General features: G+C 43.7%; 1 protein-coding gene across 1 annotated transcript in view; it reads right to left on the reverse strand.

The window, feature by feature from the left end:
- Nucleotides 1–22,822, reverse strand: part of LOC138667130 (uncharacterized) — a 95,502-nt gene that overhangs the window by 15,384 nt on the left and 57,296 nt on the right. Inside the window, exons 15-19 of the mRNA XM_069755439.1 lie at nt 21,576–21,674; nt 20,620–20,672; nt 10,043–10,164; nt 9,026–9,075; nt 8,841–8,945 (exon numbers count right to left, since the gene is read on the reverse strand). Of these exons, the coding sequence (XP_069611540.1) occupies nt 8,841–8,945; nt 9,026–9,075; nt 10,043–10,164; nt 20,620–20,672; nt 21,576–21,674 (429 nt within the window). The remainder of the gene's footprint in view (nt 1–8,840; nt 8,946–9,025; nt 9,076–10,042; nt 10,165–20,619; nt 20,673–21,575; nt 21,675–22,822) is intronic.

Raw genomic sequence — 22,822 nt, forward strand, 5'->3', positions numbered from 1 at the left:
TTGCTGCTCCGGCTTTAAAAGCGGTTTTCCTACTCCCAGAAAAGGGAGGGTTCGAGGCCTTGTGTAGCCAGACGACGAACCTGGCTCCACAGCTCCAGACTTAGGTGCAATATTTTTTTTCCCACGACCAGCTGATGCTCCACCACTACCACTACCCTCATTACCAGCTGACAATGAACGCCCCCGGCCACGACCTCTTCCACCATACTTCCTCATTGTTTTAAAAACGTAAACAAACTAACGGTATTTGTTGCTGTCACACAAATTACACGGTGAGCTATAACTTCAGTATGATTTAGCTACCCCTTTACAGGTGAGTGAGACCACAACGAAAATCAGGCACAATGTTACACACTCTGTTGTTGGTGGCAACAAATGAGAGAGATGCCACACACGCAGGACTGTCACTGAAGCACAAATGTAAATATTAATCTCCCACTGATTTGATTTTTTTTTTTTTTTAAGGGAGACTTTAGGAAAAAAAAATAATAGAATAAAATGATTTTTTCAGGAAGAATTTAGAAACCAAATAAAATAAAATGATTTTTTCAGGGAGAATTTAGAAAACAAATAAAACAAAAAAAAGCTTTCTATGGCCCACTGAGTGAGAGATGACGCACACAGGAGTCAGGAGTGGCACACAAGCCCAGAGGCCAATATTTATCTCCCACTGATTGATGTAGTGATTTTTTCAGGTAGATTTTGGAACCCAAATCAAGCTAAAAAAAATAATAGGCTTTCTATGGCCCACAATTGGAGAGAGAGAGAGAGATGGCACACCCAGGAGTCAAGACTGGCACACAAGCAGAAAGGGCAATGTTAATCTCCCACTGATTTGTTTTGTTTTTGTTTTTTTTCAGGGAGACTTTAGGGAAAAAAAATAATAGAATAAAATGATTTTTTCAGGAAGAATTTAGAAACCAAATAAAATAAAATGATTTTTTCAGGGAGAATTTAGAAAACAAATAAAACAAAAAAAGGCTTTCTATGGCCCACTGAGTGAGAGATGACGCACACAGGAGTCAGGAGTGGCACACAAGCCCAGAGGCCAATATTTATCTCCCACTTTTTTTTTTTGTTCCAGGGAAAATTTATAAACCCAATAAAAAAAATAATAAATAGGCTTTCTATGACCCACTATCTGAGAGTCAGAGAGAGATGGCACGCTTAGGACTGGCACACAAGCCCAAAGGCCAATATTAATCTCCCTTTTTTTTTAAGGGAGAATTTATAAAACCAAAAAAAAAAAAAAAAAATAGGCTTTCTATGGCCCACTATTTGTGAGAGAGATGGCACGCTCAGGACTGGCACACAAGCCCAGAGGCCAATATTAATCTCCCACTGATTGATTTATTGATTTTTTCAGGTAGAATTTAGAACCCAAATAAAGCAAAAAAAAAAAAAAAGGGCTTTCTATGGCCCACTGAGTGAGTGATGACGCACACAGGAGTCAGGAGTGGCACACAAGCCCTGAGGCCAATATTTTTCTCCCACTGATTGATGTAGTGATTTTTTCAGGTAGATTTTAGAACCAAAATCAAGCAAAAAAATAAATAGGCTTTCTATGGCCCACTGAGTGAGAGATGGCACACACAGGAGTCAGGAGTGGCACACAAGCCCTGAGGCCAATATTTTTCTCCCACTGATTGATGTAGTGATTTTTTCAGGTAGATTTTATAACCCAAATCAAGCAAAAAAATAAATAGGCTTTCTATGGCCCACTGAGTGAGAGATGACACAGACAGGGATGGCACTCTAGCAGAAATGTCAATCTTAACCCCTTTACCCCCAACGGTGGTTTGCACGTTAATGACCGGGCCAATTTTTACAATTCTGACCACTGTCCCTTTATGAGGTTATAACTCCGAAACGCTTCAACGGATCCTGGTGATTCTGACATTGTTTTCTCGTGACATATTGTACTTCATGATAGTGGTAAAATTTCTTTGATAGTACCTGCGTTTATTTGTGAAAAAAACGGAAATTTGGCGAAAATTTTGAAAATTTCGCAATTTTCAAACTTTGAATTTTTATGCAATTAAATAACAGAGATATGTCACACAAAATACTTAATAAGTAACATTTCCCACATGTCTCCTTTACATCAGCATAATTTTGGAACCAATTTTTTTTTTTTTTAGGGAGTTATAAGGGTTAAAAGTTGACCAGCAATTTCTCATTTTTACAACACCATTTTTTTTTAGGGACCACGTCTCATTTGAAGTCATTTTGAGGGGTCTATATGATAGAAAATGCCCAAGTGTGACACCATTCTAAAAACTGCACCCCTCAAGGTGCTCAAAACCACATTCAAGAAGTTTATTAACCCTTCAGGTGTTTAATAGGACTTTTTGGAATGTTTAAATAAAAATGAACATTTAACTTTTTTACACAAAAAATTTACTTCAGCTCCAATTTGTTTTATTTTACCAAGGGTAACAGGAGAAAATGGACCCCAATAGTTGTTGTCCAATTTGTCCTGAGTACGCTGATACCCCATATGTGGCAGTAAACCACTGTTTGGGCGCATGGGAGAGCTCGGAAGGGAAGGAGCGCCGTTTGACTTTTCAATGCAAAATTGACAGGAATTGAGATGGGACGCCATGTTGCGTTTGGAGAGCCACTGATGTGCCTAAACATTGAAACCCCCCACAAGTGACACCATTTTGGAAAGTAGATCCCCTAAGGAACTTATCTGGATGTGTGGTGAGCACTTTGACCCACCAAGTGCTTCACAGAAGTTTATAATGCAGAACCGTAAAAATAAAAAATCATATTTTTTCACAAAAATTATATTTTTGCCCCCAATTTTTTATTTTTCCAAGGGTAAGAGAAGAAATTGGACCTCAAAAGTTGTTGTCCAATTTGTCCTGAGTACGCTGATACCCCATATGTGGCAGTAAACCACTGTTTGGGCGCATGGGAGAGCTCGGAAGGGAAGGAGCGCCGTTTGACTTTTCAATGCAAAATTGACAGGAATTGAGATGGGACGCCATGTTGCGTTTGGAGAGCCACTGATGTGCCTAAACATTGAAACCCCCCACAAGTGACACCATTTTGGAAAGTAGACCCCCTAAGGAACTTATCTGGATGTGTGGTGAGCACTTTGACCCACCAAGGGCTTCACAGAAGTTTATAATGCAGAGCCATAAAAATAAAACAAAATTTTTTTCCCACAAAAATTATTTTTTAGCCCCCAGTTTTGTATTTTCCCTAGGGTAACAGGAGAAATTGGACCCCAAAAGTTGTTGTCCAATTTGTCCTGAGTACGCTGATACCCCATATGTGGGGGGGAACCACCGTTTGGGCGCATGGGAGGGCTCGGAAGGGAAGGAGCGCCATTTGGAATGCAGACTTAGATGGAATGGTCTGCAGGCGTCACATTGCGTTTGCAGAGCCCCTAATGTACCTAAACAGTAGAAACCCCCCACAAGTGACACCATTTTGGAAAGTAGACCCCCTAAGGAACTCATCTTGATGTGTTGTGAGAGCTTTGAACCCCCAAGTATTTCACTACAGTTTATAACGCAGAGCCGTGCAAATAAAAAATATTTTTTTTTCCACAAAAATTATATTTTAGCCCCCAGTTTTGTATTTTTCCAAGGTTAGCAGGAGAAATTGGACCCTAAATGTTGTTGTCCAATTTGTCCTGAGTACGCTGATACCCCATATGTGGGGGGGAACCACCGTTTGGGCGCATGGGAGGGCTCAGAAGGGAAGGAGCATCATTTGGAATGCAGACTTAGATGGATTGGTCTGCAGGCGTCACATTGCGTTTGCAGAGCCCCTAATGTACCTAAACAGTAGAAACCCCCCACAAGTGACCCCATATTGGAAACTAGACCCCTCAATGAACTTATCTAGATGTGTTGTGAGAACTTTGAACCCCCAAGTGTTTCACTACAGTTTATAACGCAGAGCCGTGAAAATAAAAAATCTTTTTGTTTTCCCACAAAAATTATTTTTTAGCCCCCAGTTTTGTATTTTCCCAAGGGTAACAGGAGAAATTGGTCCACAAAAGTTGTTGTCCAATTTGTCCTGAGTACGCTGATACCCCATATGTGAGGGTAAACCCCTGTTTGGGCACACAGGAGAGCTCGGAAGGGAAGGAGCACTGTTTTACTTTTTCAACGCAGAATTGGCTGGAATTGAGATCGGAAGCCATGTTGTGTTTCGAGAGCCCCTGATGTGCCGAAACAGTGGAAACCCCGCAATTATAACTGAAACCCTAATCTAAACACACCCCTAACCCTAATTCCAACGGTTACCCTAACCACACCTCTAACCCTGACACACCCCTAACCCTAATCCCAACCCTATTCCCAACTGTAAATGTAATCTAAACCCTAGCCCTAACTTTAGCCCCAACCCTAACTGTAGCCCCAACCCTAACCCTAACCCTAGCCCTAACCCTAGCCCTAACCCTAGCCCTAACCCTAGCCCTAACCCTAGCCCTAACCCTAGCCCTAACCCTAACCCTAGCCCTAACCCTAACCCTAGCCCTAACCCTAGCCCTAACCCTAGCCCTAACCCTAGCCCTAATCCTAGCCCTAGCCCTAACCCTAGCCCTAGCCCTAACCCTAGCCCTAATGGGAAAATGGAAATAAATACATTTTTTTTTATTTTTCCCTAACTAAGGGGGTGATGAAGGGGGGTTTGATTTACTTTTATAGCGAGTTTTTTAGCGGATTTTTATGATTGGCAGCCGTCACACACTGAAAGACCCTTTTTATTGCAAAAAATATTTTTTGCAATACCACATTTTGAGAGCTATAATTTTTCCATATTTTGGTCCACAGAGTCATGTGAGGTCTTGTTTTTTGCGGGACGAGTTGACGTTTTTATTGAAACCATTTTCGGGCACGTGACATTTTTTGATCGCTTTTTATTCCGATTTTTGTGAGGAAGAATGACCAAAAACCAGCTATTCATGAATTTCTATTGGGGGAGGCGTTTATACCGTTCCGCGTTTGGTAAAATTGATAAATCAGTTTTATTCTTCGGGTCAGTACGATTACAGCGACACCTCATTTATATCATTTTTTTATGGTTTGGCGCTTTTATACGATAAAAACTATTTTACAGAAAAAATAATTATTTTTGCATCGCTTTATTCTCAGGACTATAACTTTTTTATTTTTTTGCTGATGATGCTGTATGGCGGCTCGTTTTTTGTGGGACAATATGACGCTTTCAGCGGTACCATGATTATTTATTTCTGTCCTTTTGATCACGTGTTATTCCACTTTTTGTTCGGCGGTATGATAATAAAGCGTTGTTTTTTGCCTCGTCTTTTTTTTTTTTTTTTCTTACGGTGTTTACTGAAGGGGTTAACTAGTGGGACAGTTTTATAGGTCGGGTCGTTACGGACGCGGCGATACTAAATATGTGTACTTTTATTGGGTTTTTTTTTTATTTAGATGAAGAAATGTATTTATGGGAATAATATTTTTTTTTTTTTTCATTATTTTGGAATATTTTTTTTAATTTTTTTTACACATTTGAAATTTTTTTTTTTTACTTTTTTACTTTGTCCCAGGGGGGGACATCACAGATCAGTGATCTGACAGTTTGCACAGCACTCTGTCAGATCACTGATCTGACATGCAGCGCTGCAGCCTTCACAGTGCCTGCTCTGAGCAGGCTCTGTGAAGCCACCTCCCTCCCTGCAGGACCTGGATCCGCGGCCATCTTGGATCCGGGGCTGGAGGGAGCAGGGAGGGAGGTGAGACCCTCGCAGCAACGCGATCACATCGCGTTGCTCCGGGGGTCTCAGGGAAGCCCGCAGGGAGCCCCCTCCCTGCGCGGTGCTTCCCTGCACCGCCGGCACATCGCGATCATCTTTGATCGCGGTGTGCCAGGGGTTAATGTGCCGGGGGCGGTCCGTGACCGCTCCTGGCACATAGTGCCGGATGTCAGCTGCGATAAGCAGCTGACACCCGGCCGCGATCGGCCGCGCTCCCCCCGTGAGCGCGGCCGATCGGCTATGACGTACTATCCCGTCCAGGGTCAGATAAGCCCAGGGCACCTCGACGGGATAGTACGTCTAAGGTCACAGAGGGGTTAATCTCCCACAAAAAAAAAAAAAAAAAAATGGAACTGTCCTTCAATTACTATCTCCCTGCAGTAATCTCAGCCAGGTATGGCAGGCAGCAATAAGGAGTGGACTGATGCACAAATTAAATAAAAAGTGTGGACAAACCAAAAAGATAGCTGTGCAGAAAGGAAGGAACAAGAGGATTTGTGCTTTGAAAAAAGCAGTTGGTTTGCACAGCGGCGTACACACAGCAATGCAGCTATCAGGGAGCCTTCTAGGGCAGCCCAATGAGCTACAGCGCTGAGGGGAAAAAAAAAAAAAATGTAGCTTCCACTGTCCCTGCACACCGAAGGTGGTGTTGGGCAGTGGAAATCGCTACAGCACAAGCGGTTTGGTGGTTAATGGACCCTGCCTAACGCTATCCCTGCTTCTGACGAAGCGGCAGCAACCTCTCCCTAAGCTCAGATCAGCAGCAGTAACATGGTGGTCGGCGGGAACTCCCCTTTATAGCCCCTGTGACGTCGCAGACAGCAAGCCAATCACTGCAATGCCCTTCTCTAAGATGGTGGGGACCAGGACCTATGTCATCACGCTGCCCACACTCTGCGTTTACCTTCATTGGCTGAGAAATGGCGCTTTTCGCGTCATTGAAACGCGACTTTGGCGCGAAAGTCGCGTACCGCATGGCCGACCCCGCACAGGGGTCGGATCGGGTTTCATGAAACCCGACTTTGCCAAAAGTCGGCGACTTTTGAAAATGTTCGACACGTTTCGCTCAACCCTACTTACCACAATAAATTTTAAGCAAAACAATTCAGATGCAGTTGAAGTTCAGACTTTCAGCTTTCATTTGAGGGTATCCACATTAAAATTGGATGAAGGGTTTAGAAGTTTCAGCTCCTTAACATGTGCCACCCTGTTTTTAAAAGGGCCAAAAGTAATTGGACAGATTCAAACATTGTAAATAAAATGTTCATTTTTAGTACTTGGTTGAAAACCCTTTGTTGGCAATGACTGCCTGAAGTCTTGAACTCATGGACATCACCAGACGCTGTGTTTCCTCCTTTTTGATGCTCTGCCAGGCCTTCACTGCGGTGGTTTTCAGTTGCTGTTTGTTTGTGGCCTTTCTGTCTGAAGTTTAGTCTTTAACAAGTGAAATGCTGCTCAATTGGGTTGAGATCAGGTGACTGACTTGACCATTCCAGAATATTCCACTTCTTTGCTTTAATAAACTCCTCGGTTGCTTTGGCTTTATTTTTTGGGTCATTGGTCGTCGTTTCATACTACAAATGGACAATCAGTTTTGCTGCATTTGGCTGGATCTGAGCACACAGTATGGCGGCTCTGAATACCTCAGAATTCATTCGGCTGCTTCTGTCCTGTGTCACATCATCATTAAATACTAGTGACCCAGTGCCACTGGCAGCCATGCATGCCCGCGCCATCACACTGCCTCCGCCGAGTTTTACAGATGATGTGGTATGCTTTGGATCATGAGCTGTACCACACCTTCACCATACTTTTCTCTTTCCACCATTCTGGTAGAGGTTGATCTTGGACTCATCTGTCCAAAGAATGTTCTTCCAGAACTGTGCGGCTTTTTTAGATGTTTTTTAGCCTTCTTATTCTTGATGCTTATGAGTGGCTGCACCGTGCAGTGAACCCTCTGTATTTACTTTCATGCAGTCTTCTCTTTATGGTAGATTTGGATATTGATACGCCGACCTCCTGGAGAGTGTTGGTCACTTGGTCGGCTGTTGTGAAGGGATTTCTCTTCACCATGGAGATTATTCTGCGATCATCCACCACTGTTATCTTCCGTGGGCGCCCAGGGCTTTTTGCATTGATGAGTTCACCAGGCTTTCTTTCTTTCTCAGGATGTACCAAACTGTAGATTTTGCCACTCCTAATATTGTAGCAATTTCTCGGATGGTTTTTTTCTGTTTTCGCACCTTAAGGATGGCTTGTTTCACCTGCATGGAGAGCTCCTCTGACTGCATGTTTACTTCACAGCAAAACCTTCCAAATGCAAGCACCACACCTCAAATCAACTCCAGGCCTTTTATCTGCTTAATTGAGAATGACATAACGAAGGGATTGCCCACACCTTTCCATGAAATAGCCATGGAGTCAATTGTCCAATTACTTTTGGTCCCTTTAAAAACAGGGTGGCACGTGTTAAGGAGCTGAAACTCCTAAACCCTTCATCCAATTTTAATGTGGATACCCTCAAATGACAGCTGAAAGTCTGAATTTCAACTGCACCTGAATTGTTTTGTTTAAAATTCATTGTGGTAATGTCTAGAACCAAAATTAGAAAAATGTTTTCTCTGTCCAAATATATATGGACCTAACTGTATGTCTATATGTACAGGGTGGGCCATTTATATGGATACAGCTGGGTGGGCCATGTATATGGATACACCTAAATAAAATGGGAATGGTTGGTGATATCAACTTCCTGTTTGTGGCACATTAGTATATGGGAGGGGGGAAACTTTCTAAGATGGGTGACCATTTTGAAGTCAGTCATTTTTTAATGCAACTTTATAAATGGCCCACCCAGGGTATCTATATAAATGGCCCACCCTGTATTGAATAAAGCTATTTCACTAATCATAGACTGAGTAGGTGATCCATATCTACCTACTCTTTATGTTGGATATTCCATGTGTCTATCAACTTTTTGATACTGGGCATCACAATCCAAATATTACAAGCCTACAACCACTAATACTCTACTTGAAATTGATGATGTAACAAAGGTAGTTCCAATTAATTTTTCACATAGGCTCTTGCTTACAGAAGAGGAACAAGGAAATCTTCTTCTCTTTGATATTCCCAATCCAGGTCAACAAAGACTCCCCCAGAGGTTCATGAAATCTCATTTCCATCCAACTATCTCCAACTGGGAAATACACAAAAATCCATGAGAAAGGCACTAAACAGCCAATAAGCTCAGAGCATGGTTTGTGAAATGGTTCTTACATTTGCTATACTGAAGTCTTCTATTTTCTACTTTCACTGCTTTTTTCGTCCTGCAATGGTGTAACAATAAATACAGTGTAATATGCACCACATCAAATTCAGATGAAGAAAAATCAAAACAGTTTGAAATTCTCTGTAAATTTCACAAAATGTTAATGTAATATAACCCACAGTGGGGTGATAAATGTGTCTTAGGCCAGGGTCACACTAGCGTAGAATCCGGACGAGTGCTATGTGAGAAAATATTGCATAGCACTTGGACCACTGTTAATCTATGGGGCAGCTCCCATCACCGTTTTTTTTCTCAGGCATACTCAGCATGCTGTGAATGTACGCGTATATCGGCCGAGTCTCACCAATGCAAGTCTATGGGTGCAAGAAAAAATCGGACACCACATGGACCATCAGTGTGACTTGCGACAAATACGCACACATTTTCCTCGTTTCAGCCCATTGAGCCATTAAATTCATTGAGGAAAAGCAGTGAGAAATGTAAACGGATGCCATACGGATACATAGATGTGAGGAAATCGCATCATTGCATTGCAAACGCATTACACGCAGATGACCATACGGAGAACATTTGTGCGACTCTTGACAGGGAGACTTGGATCGATTTTCCATAGGGCAAGTGTGACCCCGGCCTTTGACAAGTACACATGATGCCCATGTATACAAAGATCATCATGTAAATCAAGGATGTCTTTGTGTACTGCACTGGGACTTTATGGTCCCAGCAGTAATTCGATGTTGTTTTTTGTAACTTTGTGCTTCTGCACTTTTTCCACTAAAGTGGCACCGCCATGGGGTCTTTTCTAGTGCAACCAATTGAAACCACTGTAAAGGGTTAACTATACCAGGGCAGATGTATCATCAGGGCAAAGTTAATTCTCACTGTCTGGAGCAGTGAAATAAATTATGACTAATAGCATGCATAGTTCGACATTGACACCACCATTCGGTTTTTTGTTTACTAGCAGGTACATTGCTGCTGTCTACAAAGGATGTGTCTCTTACCAGATGCCATCTGTGATTGTCACCTCCTCATTATTAACAGTAAATTGCATCTCAGTTGGTAACACCACATCACTTTCAGGTATATTGGAGGCAATAGCAGCAAGTTTCCATGTACCAGCAATCTGAGAAAATGCAGCAGAAATATGAATAATAAAATTCAGTACAATAGATTTGTTTTTAGATTTTTTTTTTAAATAAAACTATACAGGTATAATACAATAAAAGTTATATGAGAAGTTATCTAGATGACATCACTGAGCTACATTTCATAACATTGTCTTAATTTGGAAAGTAAAACAATTTTTAATATGGTGGAAATTATGATCCGTCTGGCAAATTTCTGATGGCGATCACTCTTTGTAATGAAGCAAATATCCGAGAGACAGAGAAAGGCTTTTATGTGGACCCAAGTGATGTGTCTACCAACTTTCTTAAAAGTTTAGAAAAGAGCGAGGAATATTTGAACAAGTTTTTGCTTTCAGACACATCAGGAAATACAATAAAGAAATACCTTGGGCATAATACCTTGGGCTCCCACCTTCTAACGCTCTGTCTGCTACTCCTCATCTCTGGTGATGTATCCCAAAATCCCGGCCCCCCTCAACACATCCTCACACTCATTTCTAACCCCCTGCCACGATCCTCTACACATTTTCCAAACCATGATAACCTCATACCCATTCATCCAGCCCCCACTCCCCCGATCCCCTTACCTGGAGCACTATGGAACGTACACTCTGTCTGCAACAAACTGCCATTTATCCATGACCTCTTCATCACCAACAAACTCTCCTTCCTTGGCATAACTGAAACCTGGGACTCAGCACTCCAGCTGTGGCTGTGCTTTCCTAGGGCGGATTCCACCTCTCTCACACCCCTCGCCCAAGTAACAAACGTGGTGGAGGAGTTGGCTCGCTCCTGTCCGACACCTGCTCCTTTACTCCAATCCAGCTACCACCCTCCGCTACTCTTTCCCCGTTTGAGGTGCACTCCGTCCGCATCTATTCCCCCTCCAACCTTCAGCTGGCTGTCATCTACCGCCGCCCAGAACTAGCCATCTCCACCTTTCTCGACCACCTCACCGCCTGGCTCCTTCATTTCCTCTCTGCTGCTCATGCCAAGATCACACCCATCCTCAAAAAGCCCTCCCTCGACCCATCCTCTGTGTCTAGCTATCGCCCGCTATCTCTTCTCCCTTATGCCTCAAAACTACTGAAACAACATATCCATCTTGAATTGTCCTCCGACCTCTCCTCCTGCTCCGTCTTTGACCGGTTACAATCTGGCTTTCGACCCCATCACTCAACTGAAACTGCCCTAACTAAAGTCACCAATGACCTACTGACCTACTAACAGCCAAGAGCAAGCAACAATACTCTGTCCTCCTTCTCCTGGACCTGTCTTCAGCCTTTGACACTGTGGACCACTCCCTTCTGCTACAGATCCTCTCATCTCTTGGCATCACAGACTTGGCCCTATCCTGGATGTCGTCATATCTAACAGACCGAACATTCAGTGTCTCCCTCTCCCACACCACCTCCTCACTTCGCCTCTTGTCTGTCGGTGTTCCTCAAGGCTATGTTCTAGGACCCCTACTCTTCTTCATCTACACCTTCAGCCTGGGACAGCTCATAGAATCCCATGGTTAGCAGTACCATCTCTACGCCGATGACACACAGATCTACCTATCCGGACCTGACCTCACCTCTTTAATTAGCAAAATCCCACACTGTCTGTCTGCTATCTCGGCCTTCTTTTCTGCTCGCTTTCTAAAACTGAACATGGACATAACAGAATTCATCATCTTTCCCCATCTCACTCTACCGCTCCACCAGACCTATCCATCAATGTCAATGGCTGCTCACTCTCCCCAGTCCCACACGCCCGGTGCCTCGGGGTGATCCTCGACTCTTCCAAGCCACATATCCAAGCCCTTGCCTCCTCCTGCCGTCTCAAACTCAAAAATATTTCCTGGATCCGTACATTCCTTGACCACGACACCACAAAACACTAGTGCATGTGCAGCCCCCCAGAGATCTGGACGGTGCAGTATGACACTCTGCCACTAAGGGGAGTGATGGTACGTCTGATGGCACTGAAGGAATTCTACTGACCAGGTATCACCAGCACACTTTACACTTCACACTCCGGCCACTAGGGGGAGCAAAAGGCTTTATTTATTTGGCCCCTCCTCACACTGGTAAAACTAGGGGTTGGATAGAAAGTTAGTCAGAAGCTGACTGGATTGGATTCAGGCAACATCCCATGGCAGGGGGTGTTGCAGGGAGAAGACACAGGGGGCTCTGTTATGATCAGGTGACCTTGGAGCAGCATGAAAACTTTCACTGGAGTAGGTGGTAACTATACTGACCGCAAACCCTGATCTTAACACCGCAACTAGAAGTAGCCGTGGGGTGTGCCTAACAAAACCTAGACACCTCGACACAGCCGGAGGACTAAATACCCCTATAGATGGAAATAGGAATTCTACCTTGCCTCAGAGCAGAACCCCAAAGGATAGGCAGCCCCCCACAAATAATGACTGTGAGTAGTAGGGGAAAAGACACACGCAGGCAGGAAACAGGATTTAGCAAAAGAGGCCACACTAGTTAAAATAGGAAAGGATAGGACAGCATACTAAGCGGTCAGTATTAAAATCCTTCCAAAAATATCCACAGCAGAAAATACAAAAACTCCACCATCTAACTAAAGATGTGGAGCGTATATCTGCAACTCCAGAGAATCCAACAAGACTGAGAAAACATTGACACAGTCTAAACTGGAAAAAAGAAAACAAATGAATAGCACAGAATATAAGCACACTGCATGTGTGCCACAGAAAAAGAAACAGACACTTATCTTTGCTGAATTGGCAGCTAAGCAGGAGAAGCCAGACAAAGATCCAACACTTCCCAAGAAACATTGACAACTGGCCAGGACTAATGAATCCTGCACACCTAAATATGACAGTCAGAACTGCAATCAGCAGATACACCTGGCCAGGACTGCGACTCAGAGACAACTGCATTCCCACCTACAACCACTGGAAGGAACCCAAAAGCAGAATTCACAACAGTACCCCCCCCTTGAGGAGGGGTCACCAAACCCTCACCAGGGCCCCCAGGACGATCAGGATGAGCCAGATGAAAGGCACGGACCAAATCAGCAGCATGGACATCAGAGGCAAAAACCCAAGAATTATCCTCCTGGCCATACCCCTTCCATTTGACAAGGTATTGAAGCCTCCGCCTCGAAAAACGGGAATCCAAAATCTTCTCAACCACATACTCCAACTCTCCATCAACCAACACAGGGGCCGGAGGATCAACAGAGGGAACAACGGGCACCACATATTTCCGCAATAAAGATCTATGGAAAACATTATGAATGGCAAAAGAGGCTGGAAGAGCCAAACGAAAAGACACCGGATTGATAATTTCAGAAATCTTATAAGGACCAATAAACCGAGGCTTAAACTTAGGGGAAGAAACCTTCATAGGAACATGACGGGAAGACAACCAGACCAGATCCCCAACCCCGAAGCCGGGAACCAACACACCGACGACGGTTAGCAAAACGTTGAGCCTCCTCCTGAGACAACACCAAATTATCCACCACATGAGCCCAAATCTGCTGCAACCTGTCAACCACAGAATCCACACCAGGACAGTCAGAAGGCTCAACCTGCCCAGAAGAAAAACGAGCATGAAAACCAAAATTACAAAAGAAAGGCGAAACCAAAGTAGCCGAACTAGCCCGATTATTAAGGGCAAACTCGGCCAATGGCAAGAAGGCCACCCAATCATCCTGATCAGCAGACACAAAGCATCTCAAATAAGTCTCCAAAGTCTGATTAGTTCGCTCGGTCTGGCCATTTGTCTGAGGATGAAATGCAGAAGAAAAAGACAAATCAATGCCCAGCCTAGCACAAAAGGCCCGCCAAAACCTGGAAACAAACTGGGAACCTCTGTCGGACACAATATTCTCCGGAATACCATGCAAACGAACCACATGCTGAAAAAACAACGGAACCAAATCTGAAGAGGAAGGCAATTTAGGCAAAGGCACCAAATGAACCATCTTAGAGAACCGGTCACAAACAACCCAGATAACAGACATCTTCTGGGAGACCGGAAGATCAGAAATAAAATCCATCGAAATATGCGTCCAGGGCCTCTCAGGGACTAGCAATGGCAAAAGCAACCCACCAACACGGGAACAACAAGGCTTGGCCCGCGCACAAGTCCCACAGGACTGCAAAAAAGAATGCACATCACGCGACAAAGAAGGCCACCAAAAGGACCTACCAACCAAGTCTCTGGTACCAAAAATACCAGGATGACCAGCCAACACGGAACAGTGAACCTCAGAAATCACTCTACTAGTCCATCTGTCAGGAACAAACAGTTTCCCCACAGGACAGCGGTCAGGTTTGTCAGCCTGAAATTCCTGAAGAACCCGTCGTAAATTAGGGGAAATGGCGGAAAGGACCACCCCTTCTTTCAGAATACCGACCGGTTCTAACACCTCAGGAGAATCAGGCAAAAAACTCCTAGAGAGGGCATCAGCCTTAATATTCTTGGAACCCGGAAGGTACCAGACCACAAAATCAAAACGGGAAAAAAACAAGGACCATCGAGCCTGTCTAGGATTCAGCCGTTTGGCAGACTCGAAGTAAATCAAATTCTTATGATCGGTCAAGACCACAATATGGTGCTTAGCTCCCTCAAGCCAATGTCGCCACTCCTCAAACGCCCACTTCATAGCCAACAACTCCCGATTGCTGACATCATAATTGCGTTCAGCAGGCGAAAACTTACGGGAAAAGAAGGCACACGGTTTCATTAAGGAACCAACAGGATCCCTCTGAGACAAAACGGCCCCTGCCCCAATCTCAGAAGCGTCAACCTCAACCTGAAATGGAAGAGAAACATCCGGTTGGCGCAACACCGGAGCAGAAGTAAATCGATGTTTAAGCTCCTGAAAGGCAGAGACAGCTGCAGAGGACCAATTCGCCACATCTGTTATGATCTGGTGGCCTTGGAGCAGCATGAGACTTACTCTGGAGAAGGTGGTCCCTGTACTGACCGCAAACCCTGAACCTAGCAGCGCAACTAGAAGTAGCCGTGGGGGGTACCTAACACTCCCTAGACCCCTCGGCACAGCCTAAGATCTAACTACCCCTAAAGACAGAAACAGGAAACCTATCTTGCCTCAGAGAAAATCCCGAAAGGATAGATAGCCCCCCACAAATATTGACTGTGAGAGGAGAGGGAAATAACATACGCAGATATGAAATCAGATTTTAGCATAGGAGGCCATACTAGCTAAAAAGAAAGAATAGAACAGAGTACTATGCGGTCAGTATAAAAACACTAGAAAATATCCACCGCAGAAAATACGGATCACCACATCTGACTAAAGACATGGGGGGTATATCTGCATCTCCAGAGAAATAGCTAGGCTGCAAAAAATCCTTCACAGACCAAGCTGGACATTACAAAAACATGAAAATGCACAGAACTATAAGGTCCACTGCAGGTGGACAGCAAAAACAAAGCCAGGACTTATCTTTGTAGAAAAACACAGCAAACTGGAGAGACCAGCAGGGAAGTGAATCCTTCAAGAACAATGGACAACTGGCACTGACTAAAGGATCAAGCAAAGCTATATACCCCAGTCAGTTTTGCAATTAGTAGATACACCTGTCCACTCCTGCAGTCCAGGCACAACTGCATTACCCTCTACAACCACCGGAGGGAGCCCAAAAGCTGAATTCACAACAGACATCAGCGCCTTTCTTCGTCAAATCGGTCAAGGGTTTAACCACGCTGGAAAAATTAGCAATGAAACGGCGATAAAAATTTGCAAAACCCAAAAATTTCTGAAGGCTCTTCACGGATGTGGGCTGAATCCAATTATGAATGGCCTGAACCTTAACCAGATCCATCTCTATAGACGAGGGAGAAAAAATAAAGCCCAAAAAAGAAACCTTCTGCACCCCAAAGAGACACTTAGACCCTTTCACAAACAAAGCATTGTCACGAAGGATCTGAAATACCATCCTGACCTGTTGCACATGAGACTCCCAATCATCGGAAAAAATCAAAATATCGTCCAAATATACAATCAAGAATTTATCAAGATAAGTCCGGAAGATATCATGCATGAAGGATTGGAACACAGATGGGGCATTAGAGAGTCCGAATGGCATCACAAGGTATTCAAAATGGCCTTCGGGCGTATTAAATGCAGTTTTCCATTCGTCACCCTGCTTGATACGAATAAGATTATATGCCCCTCGAAGGTCAATCTTAGTAAACCAGCTAGACCCCTTAATCCTAGCAAACAAATCAGTAAGCAAAGGCAAGGGGTATTGAAATTTAACCGTGATCTTATTCAAGAGGCGATAATCAATACAGGGTCTCAAGGAGCCATCCTTCTTGGCAACAAAAAAGAACCCCGCTCCCAATGGTGAAGAAGATGGTCGAATATGCCCTTTCTCCAAAGACTCCTTAATATAGCTCCGCATGGCGGTATGTTCAGGCACAGACAGGTTGAAAAGTCGGCCCTTAGGAAACTTACAGCCTGGAATCAAGTCAATAGCACAATCGCAGTCCCTGTGCGGTGGAAGGAAACTGGACTTGGGCTCATCGAATACATCCTGAAAATCAGACAAAAACTCTGGAATTTCAGAAGAGGAAGAAGAGGAGATTGGCATCAAAGGAACATCATTATGAACCCCCTGACAACCCCAACTAGTCACAGACATGGACTTCCAATCCAACACAGGATTATGTACCTGCAACCACGGAAAACCCAGCACGATAGCATCATGCAAATTATGCAACACCAGAAATCGACAATCTTCCTGATGGGCTGGCGCCATGCGCATGGTCACCTGTGTCCAAAACTGGGGCTTATTTTTAGCCAAGGGTGTAGCATCAATGTCCCTTAAAGGAATAGGGTTCTGCAAAGGCTGCAAGGGAAAACCACAACGCTTGGCAAACTCAAAGTCCATTAAGTTCAAGGCGGCGCCTGAATCCACAAACGCCATGACAGAAAATGATGACAATGAGCAGATCAAGGACACAGATAACAAAAATTTAGGTTGTACAGTACTGATGGTAATTGAACTGGCGATCCTCTTTGTCCGCTTAGGGCAGACTGAAATGACATGAGAAGCGTCGCCACAATAATAACACAACCTATTCTGACGTCTGAATCCTTGTCGTTCCGTTCTAGACAGAATCCTATCACACTGCATTGGCTCAGGAATTTGCTCTGAGGATAACGCCACAGCGCGCACAGTTCTGCGCTCCCGCAAGCGCCGGTCAATCTGAATGGCCAGAGACATAGAATCACTCAGACCGGAAGGTGTGGGAAACCCCACCATAACATCTTTAACGGATTCAGAAAGACCCCTTCTGAAAATTGCCGCCAAAGCATCCTTATTCCATTTAGTCAACACAGACCATTTTCTGAATTTCTGACAATACAATTCTGCCGCCTCTTGACCTTGAGACAGGGCCAACAAGGTCTTCTCAGCTTGATCCACAGAATTAGGTTCATCATATAATAATCCTAAGGCCTGAAAAAAGGAGTCTACATTAAGCAAAGCCGGATTTCCAGATTCCAGGGAAAATGCCCAATCCTGTGGATCGCCACGCAGCAGAGAGATGATGATTTTAACCTGCTGAATGGAATCACCAGAGGATCGAGGTCTCAGAGCAAAAAACAGTTTACAGTTGTTTTTAAAACTCAAAAAATTTGGACCTGTCACCAAAAAACAAATCAGGAGTAGGGATCTTCGGTTCTAAAACAGGAGTCTGAACAATATAATCAGAAATACCCTGTACCCGAGCAGCAAGCTGGTCTACACGAGAAGCTAATTCCTGAACATTCATGCTAGCACAAGGCTCCTCAGCCACCCAGAGATTAAGAGGGAGGAGAAGACAAAGCAGACTGAAGAAAAAAAATGACTCAAGACCTTTCTTCCCTTCTTCTGAGATGCATTTAACTCATTATTGGCCAGTTGTACTGTTATGATCAGGTGACCTTGGAGCAGCATGAAAACTTTCACTGGAGTAGGTGGTAACTATACTGACCGCAAACCCTGATCTTAACAATGCAACTAGAAGTAGCCGTGGGGTGTGCCTAACAAAACCTAGACACCTCGACACAGCCGGAGGACTAAATACCCCTATAGATGGAAATAGGAATTCTACCTTGCCTCAGAGCAGAACCCCAAAGAATAGGCAGCCCCCCACAAATAATGACTGTGAGTAGTAGGGGAAAAGACACACGCAGGCAGGAAACAGGATTTAGCAAAAGAGGCCACACTAGATAAAATAGGAAAGGATAGGACAGGATACTAAGCGGTCAGTATTAAAATCCTTCCAAAAATATCCACAGCAGAAAATACAAAAACTCCACCATCTAACTAAAGATGTGGAGCGTATATCTGCAACTCCAGAGAATCCAACAAGACTGAGAAAACACTGACACAGTCTAAGCTGGACAAGAGAAGACAAATGAATAGCACAGAATATAAGCACACTGCATGTGTGCCACAGAAAAAGAAACAGACACTTATCTTTGCTGAATTGGCAGCTAAGCAGGAGAAGCCAGACAAAGATCCAACACTTCCCAAGAAACATTGACAACTGGCCAGGACTAATGAATCCTGCACACCTAAATATCCCAGTCAGAACTGCAATCAGCAGATACACCTGGCCAGGACTGCAACTCAGAGATAACTGCATTCCCACCTACAACCACTGGAGGGAACCCAAAAGCAGAATTCACAACAGGGCTCCCTGTCAGGCGTGGGAACCTGGCAGGCACCTAACGACCAGAACAGAACGTTACGGAACCGCGCCTGCACACCCCGCGGCGGTATCCTAAGAAAGAGACACGAAGCGAAGGATATTGTGAGACAGTGAGAAACGAGATCAAGCACAAAGGAGAGCCAGTAGGAGTTGTGCCGTGAGACCGAGGCAACATCCTACTGAGGCGCGTAGCCGGTGGCCGGAACACCGAGGGAGTAACTGACTCTACGCCTTACTTCAAACTCCGCAGGACAGTTAATTATAGGTTGGCTGTCTCACCTAAACACCTACGAAGACATAGGGGGCAACAGTGGGAGAGGGGCGTCTCTAGGGTCCCGGGAGACCTCCAGGCCTTCCCATCATACGCGTGCGTCCTATAACATACCTGGGGGACGTTGAACTAGAAGCATCTGGAACACATTAGAAAGAACGAACGAGAACAGAAGTTGTGAGGACTATTCCGAATGCTCAGCAGGGTAGCACTACAACACACAGGCGCTATTGGTAGGCAACGATTTCCACCTGCAAAGGGAATTCTGGAAGTGCCCAACGGACCGGCCGGTCTCAGATAGCCCTGTTAAGCGTGCTCTGGATTGCGGATCTTGAAGTCTTCAGTAAAGAGGTAAAGAGACTGCAACCTTGTGTCCTCGTTATTGACTGCACCTCACACCATCACCATCCACTTTACCTGGGAAGCCCTGGGGACATACTTCACCTGTGGGAAGGTATACCATCCAGCTGCCATTCCATCACCCCAGCGGACCCCACAGCAGCGTCGGTCACCCTGACCGAACACCACAGGTGGCATCACAAATCCCTTACAGACTGTATCACCCTTATTGGACGCCTCTTAGCAGGGTCACGGACCAGGTCTAGCCACCGTGACAGCCTCAGAACCGAACCAGAGAGGCCCGGTACCGAGAACTCGTGGCCCTCTGTCTGGGGGCGCTCCACATGCCCTTATCTCCCACCTTGTCTACTGCAACCTCCTACTCTCTGGCTTCCCCTCTAGCACTCTGGCACCACTCCAATCCATCCTACACTCTGCTACCTGACTAATCTACCTGTCTCCCCGCTATTCCCCGGCCTCTCTCCTATGCCAAGCTCTTCACTGGCTTCCTATCGCCCAGAGACACCAGTTCAAAACCCTAACTATGACATACAAAGCCATCCACAACCTGTCTCCTCCATACATCTGTGACATGGTCTCCCGATACTTACCTACATGCAACCTCCGATCCTCTCAAGATCTTCTTCTCTACTCCCCTCTCATCTCCTCTTCCCACAACCGCATCTAAGAATTCTCCCGTGCTTCCCCAATACTCTGGAACGCTCTACCACAACACATCAGACTCTCGCCTACCATAGAAACCGTCAAAAAGAACCTGAAGACTCACCTCTTTTAACAAGCCTACAGCCTGCAGTGATCCTCAACCTACTGAACCACCACACAACCAGTTCTATGAAAGCTAGTGAAAGCTAATATGGCTACTTCATGGCTTAAACTTCAAGTTAGAAGAGGTATGGAGCATGTAGATTAGATAAACTGGATGCACATAATGATTTAGGACCCCAGTTGTGTTCATTTTGGTAAAAAGTATAAATTGTATATCCTAGGTTGTTGTCTCTCAGCAAAGTCAATGCGATTGTGACAAGAGCCCTATATTATGGTGTCTGGGCAATTCCCTTGATGGGCCTGGGCAGAAGCCCTCAACAAGTCAAGATTATAACTTCATTATATATTACCTTTTCCAAATCTAGAGTGTGAACTTCAGCAGGCATCTCTGAACATAAAAATGCTAAAAAATAAAACAACGACAAATTATAAAATCTGAAATGGGATAAGTCTCAGTAGTTGGTTATATGGTTATTGAACTGTTAGGTCATAGATCAGACAACTGATGTAATTCCAGTAGAAAAGAGTAGGCTCAACAGATAAACAAAAGAGCCTCTTCTTCCTAACAGTTCTTTGTGGTAGTAAGTTTATGACCCTTGGGCTGCATCTCCAACCTTAACGCCTTACCGACCTCCGCCGTATTATCAGGGTATGTGCACACGTTCAGGTTTTTTTGCATTTTTTTCACGTTTTTTCACGATAAAACGCTATAAAAACGCATTATCATTTAGAATGCATTCTGCAATTTTTGTGCACATGATGCGTTTTTTTTCCGCGAAAAAAACACATCGCGTTAAAAAAAGCAGCATGTTCATTAATTTTGCGGATTTTTTGCGTTTTTCACGCTATTCTATGCGTTGGGAAAAAACGCAAAAAAAAAACCTGCGCAAATAAGCACATAAAAAACGCAAAAAAAACGCATGCGGATTTCTGGCAGAAATGTCCGTTTTTTGTCAGGAAATTTCGGCAAAAAATCTTGACGTGTGCACATACCTTAACTGCGGAGGTCGGATCCCCTGCTTAGATGTGGACTCCGGCGGTGAGCCCGCATCCAAGCCGGATTTGTCCTGCAAAAAACAAGCCCTCACATGGCCATATTGACGGAAAAATAAATAGTTTAGGCTCTGGGAAAGAGGGGAGCGAAAAACGAGAACGCAAAAACGGAAAAGGGCAAGGTCTGGAAGGGGTTCATTTTCTTATGTAGGCATTCCTATGTTAAAGGAAAGTTTTTAGCCCCCCTCACTTCATGGTTGTCACACAATCTAAGGTAATAGTCTTTGGCTAATTTTAACAGTCCAGTACTCACAGGCAGGTTGACGAATCAAAATTTTGTTAAAGTTTCGACAAGTCGCGTATTTCAGAAACTGACTAATTTCACCCATGGGTGGAAAGTGGTCTGAGCGACCTATATAAAAAAGATACATAAAAAAACTCATACATTTTTTTTAGAAAAAACATTGGACAAGAATCTACTATTGTACTGCTCAAATGTACAAGAACATAACTACTATAATACTACCCCCTATGTACAAGAATATAACTACTATAATACTGCCCCTATGTACAAGAATATAACTACTATAATACTGCCCCTATGTACAAGCATATAACTACTATAATACTGCCCCCTATGTACAAGAATATAACTACTATAATACTGCTCCTATGTACAAGAATATAACTACTATAATACTGCCCCTATGTACAAGAATATAACTACTATAATACTGCCCCTATGTACAAGAATATAACTACTATAATACTGCCCCTATGTACAAGAATATAACTACTATAATACTGCCCCTATGTACAAGAATATAACTACTATAATACTGCCTCTATGTACAAGAATATAACTACTGTAATACTGCTCCTATGTACAAGAATATAACTACTATAATACTGCTCCTATGTACAAAAATATAACTACTATAATACTGATCCTATGTACAAGAATATATCTACTATAATACTGCCCCATGTACAAGAATATAACTACTATAATACTGCCCCTATGTACAAGAATATAACTACTATAATACTGCCCCCTATGTATAAGAATATAACTACTATAATACTGCTCCTATGTACAAGAATATAACTGCTATAATACTGCCCCCTATGTACAAGAATATTACTACTATAATACTGCCGCTATGTGCAAGAATATAACTACCATAATACTGCCCCCTATGTACAAGAATATAACTACTATAATATGTCCCCTATGTACAAGAATATAACTACTATAATATGCCCCCTATGTACAAGAATATAACTGCTATAATACTGCCTCTATGTACAAGATTATAACCACTATAATACTGCTCCTATGTACAAGAATATATCTACTATAATATGCCCCCTATGTACAAGAATATAACTACTATAATACTGCCCCTATGTACAAGAATATAACTACTATAATACTGCACCTATGTACAAGAATATAACTACTATAATACTGCCCCCTATGTACAATAATATAACTACTATAATACTGCTCCTATGTACAAGAATATAACTACTATAATACTGCTCCTATGTACAAGA

Source organism: Ranitomeya imitator, chromosome 2 (assembly GCF_032444005.1).
Source record: "Ranitomeya imitator isolate aRanImi1 chromosome 2, aRanImi1.pri, whole genome shotgun sequence".
NCBI lineage: Eukaryota > Metazoa > Chordata > Amphibia > Anura > Dendrobatidae > Ranitomeya > Ranitomeya imitator.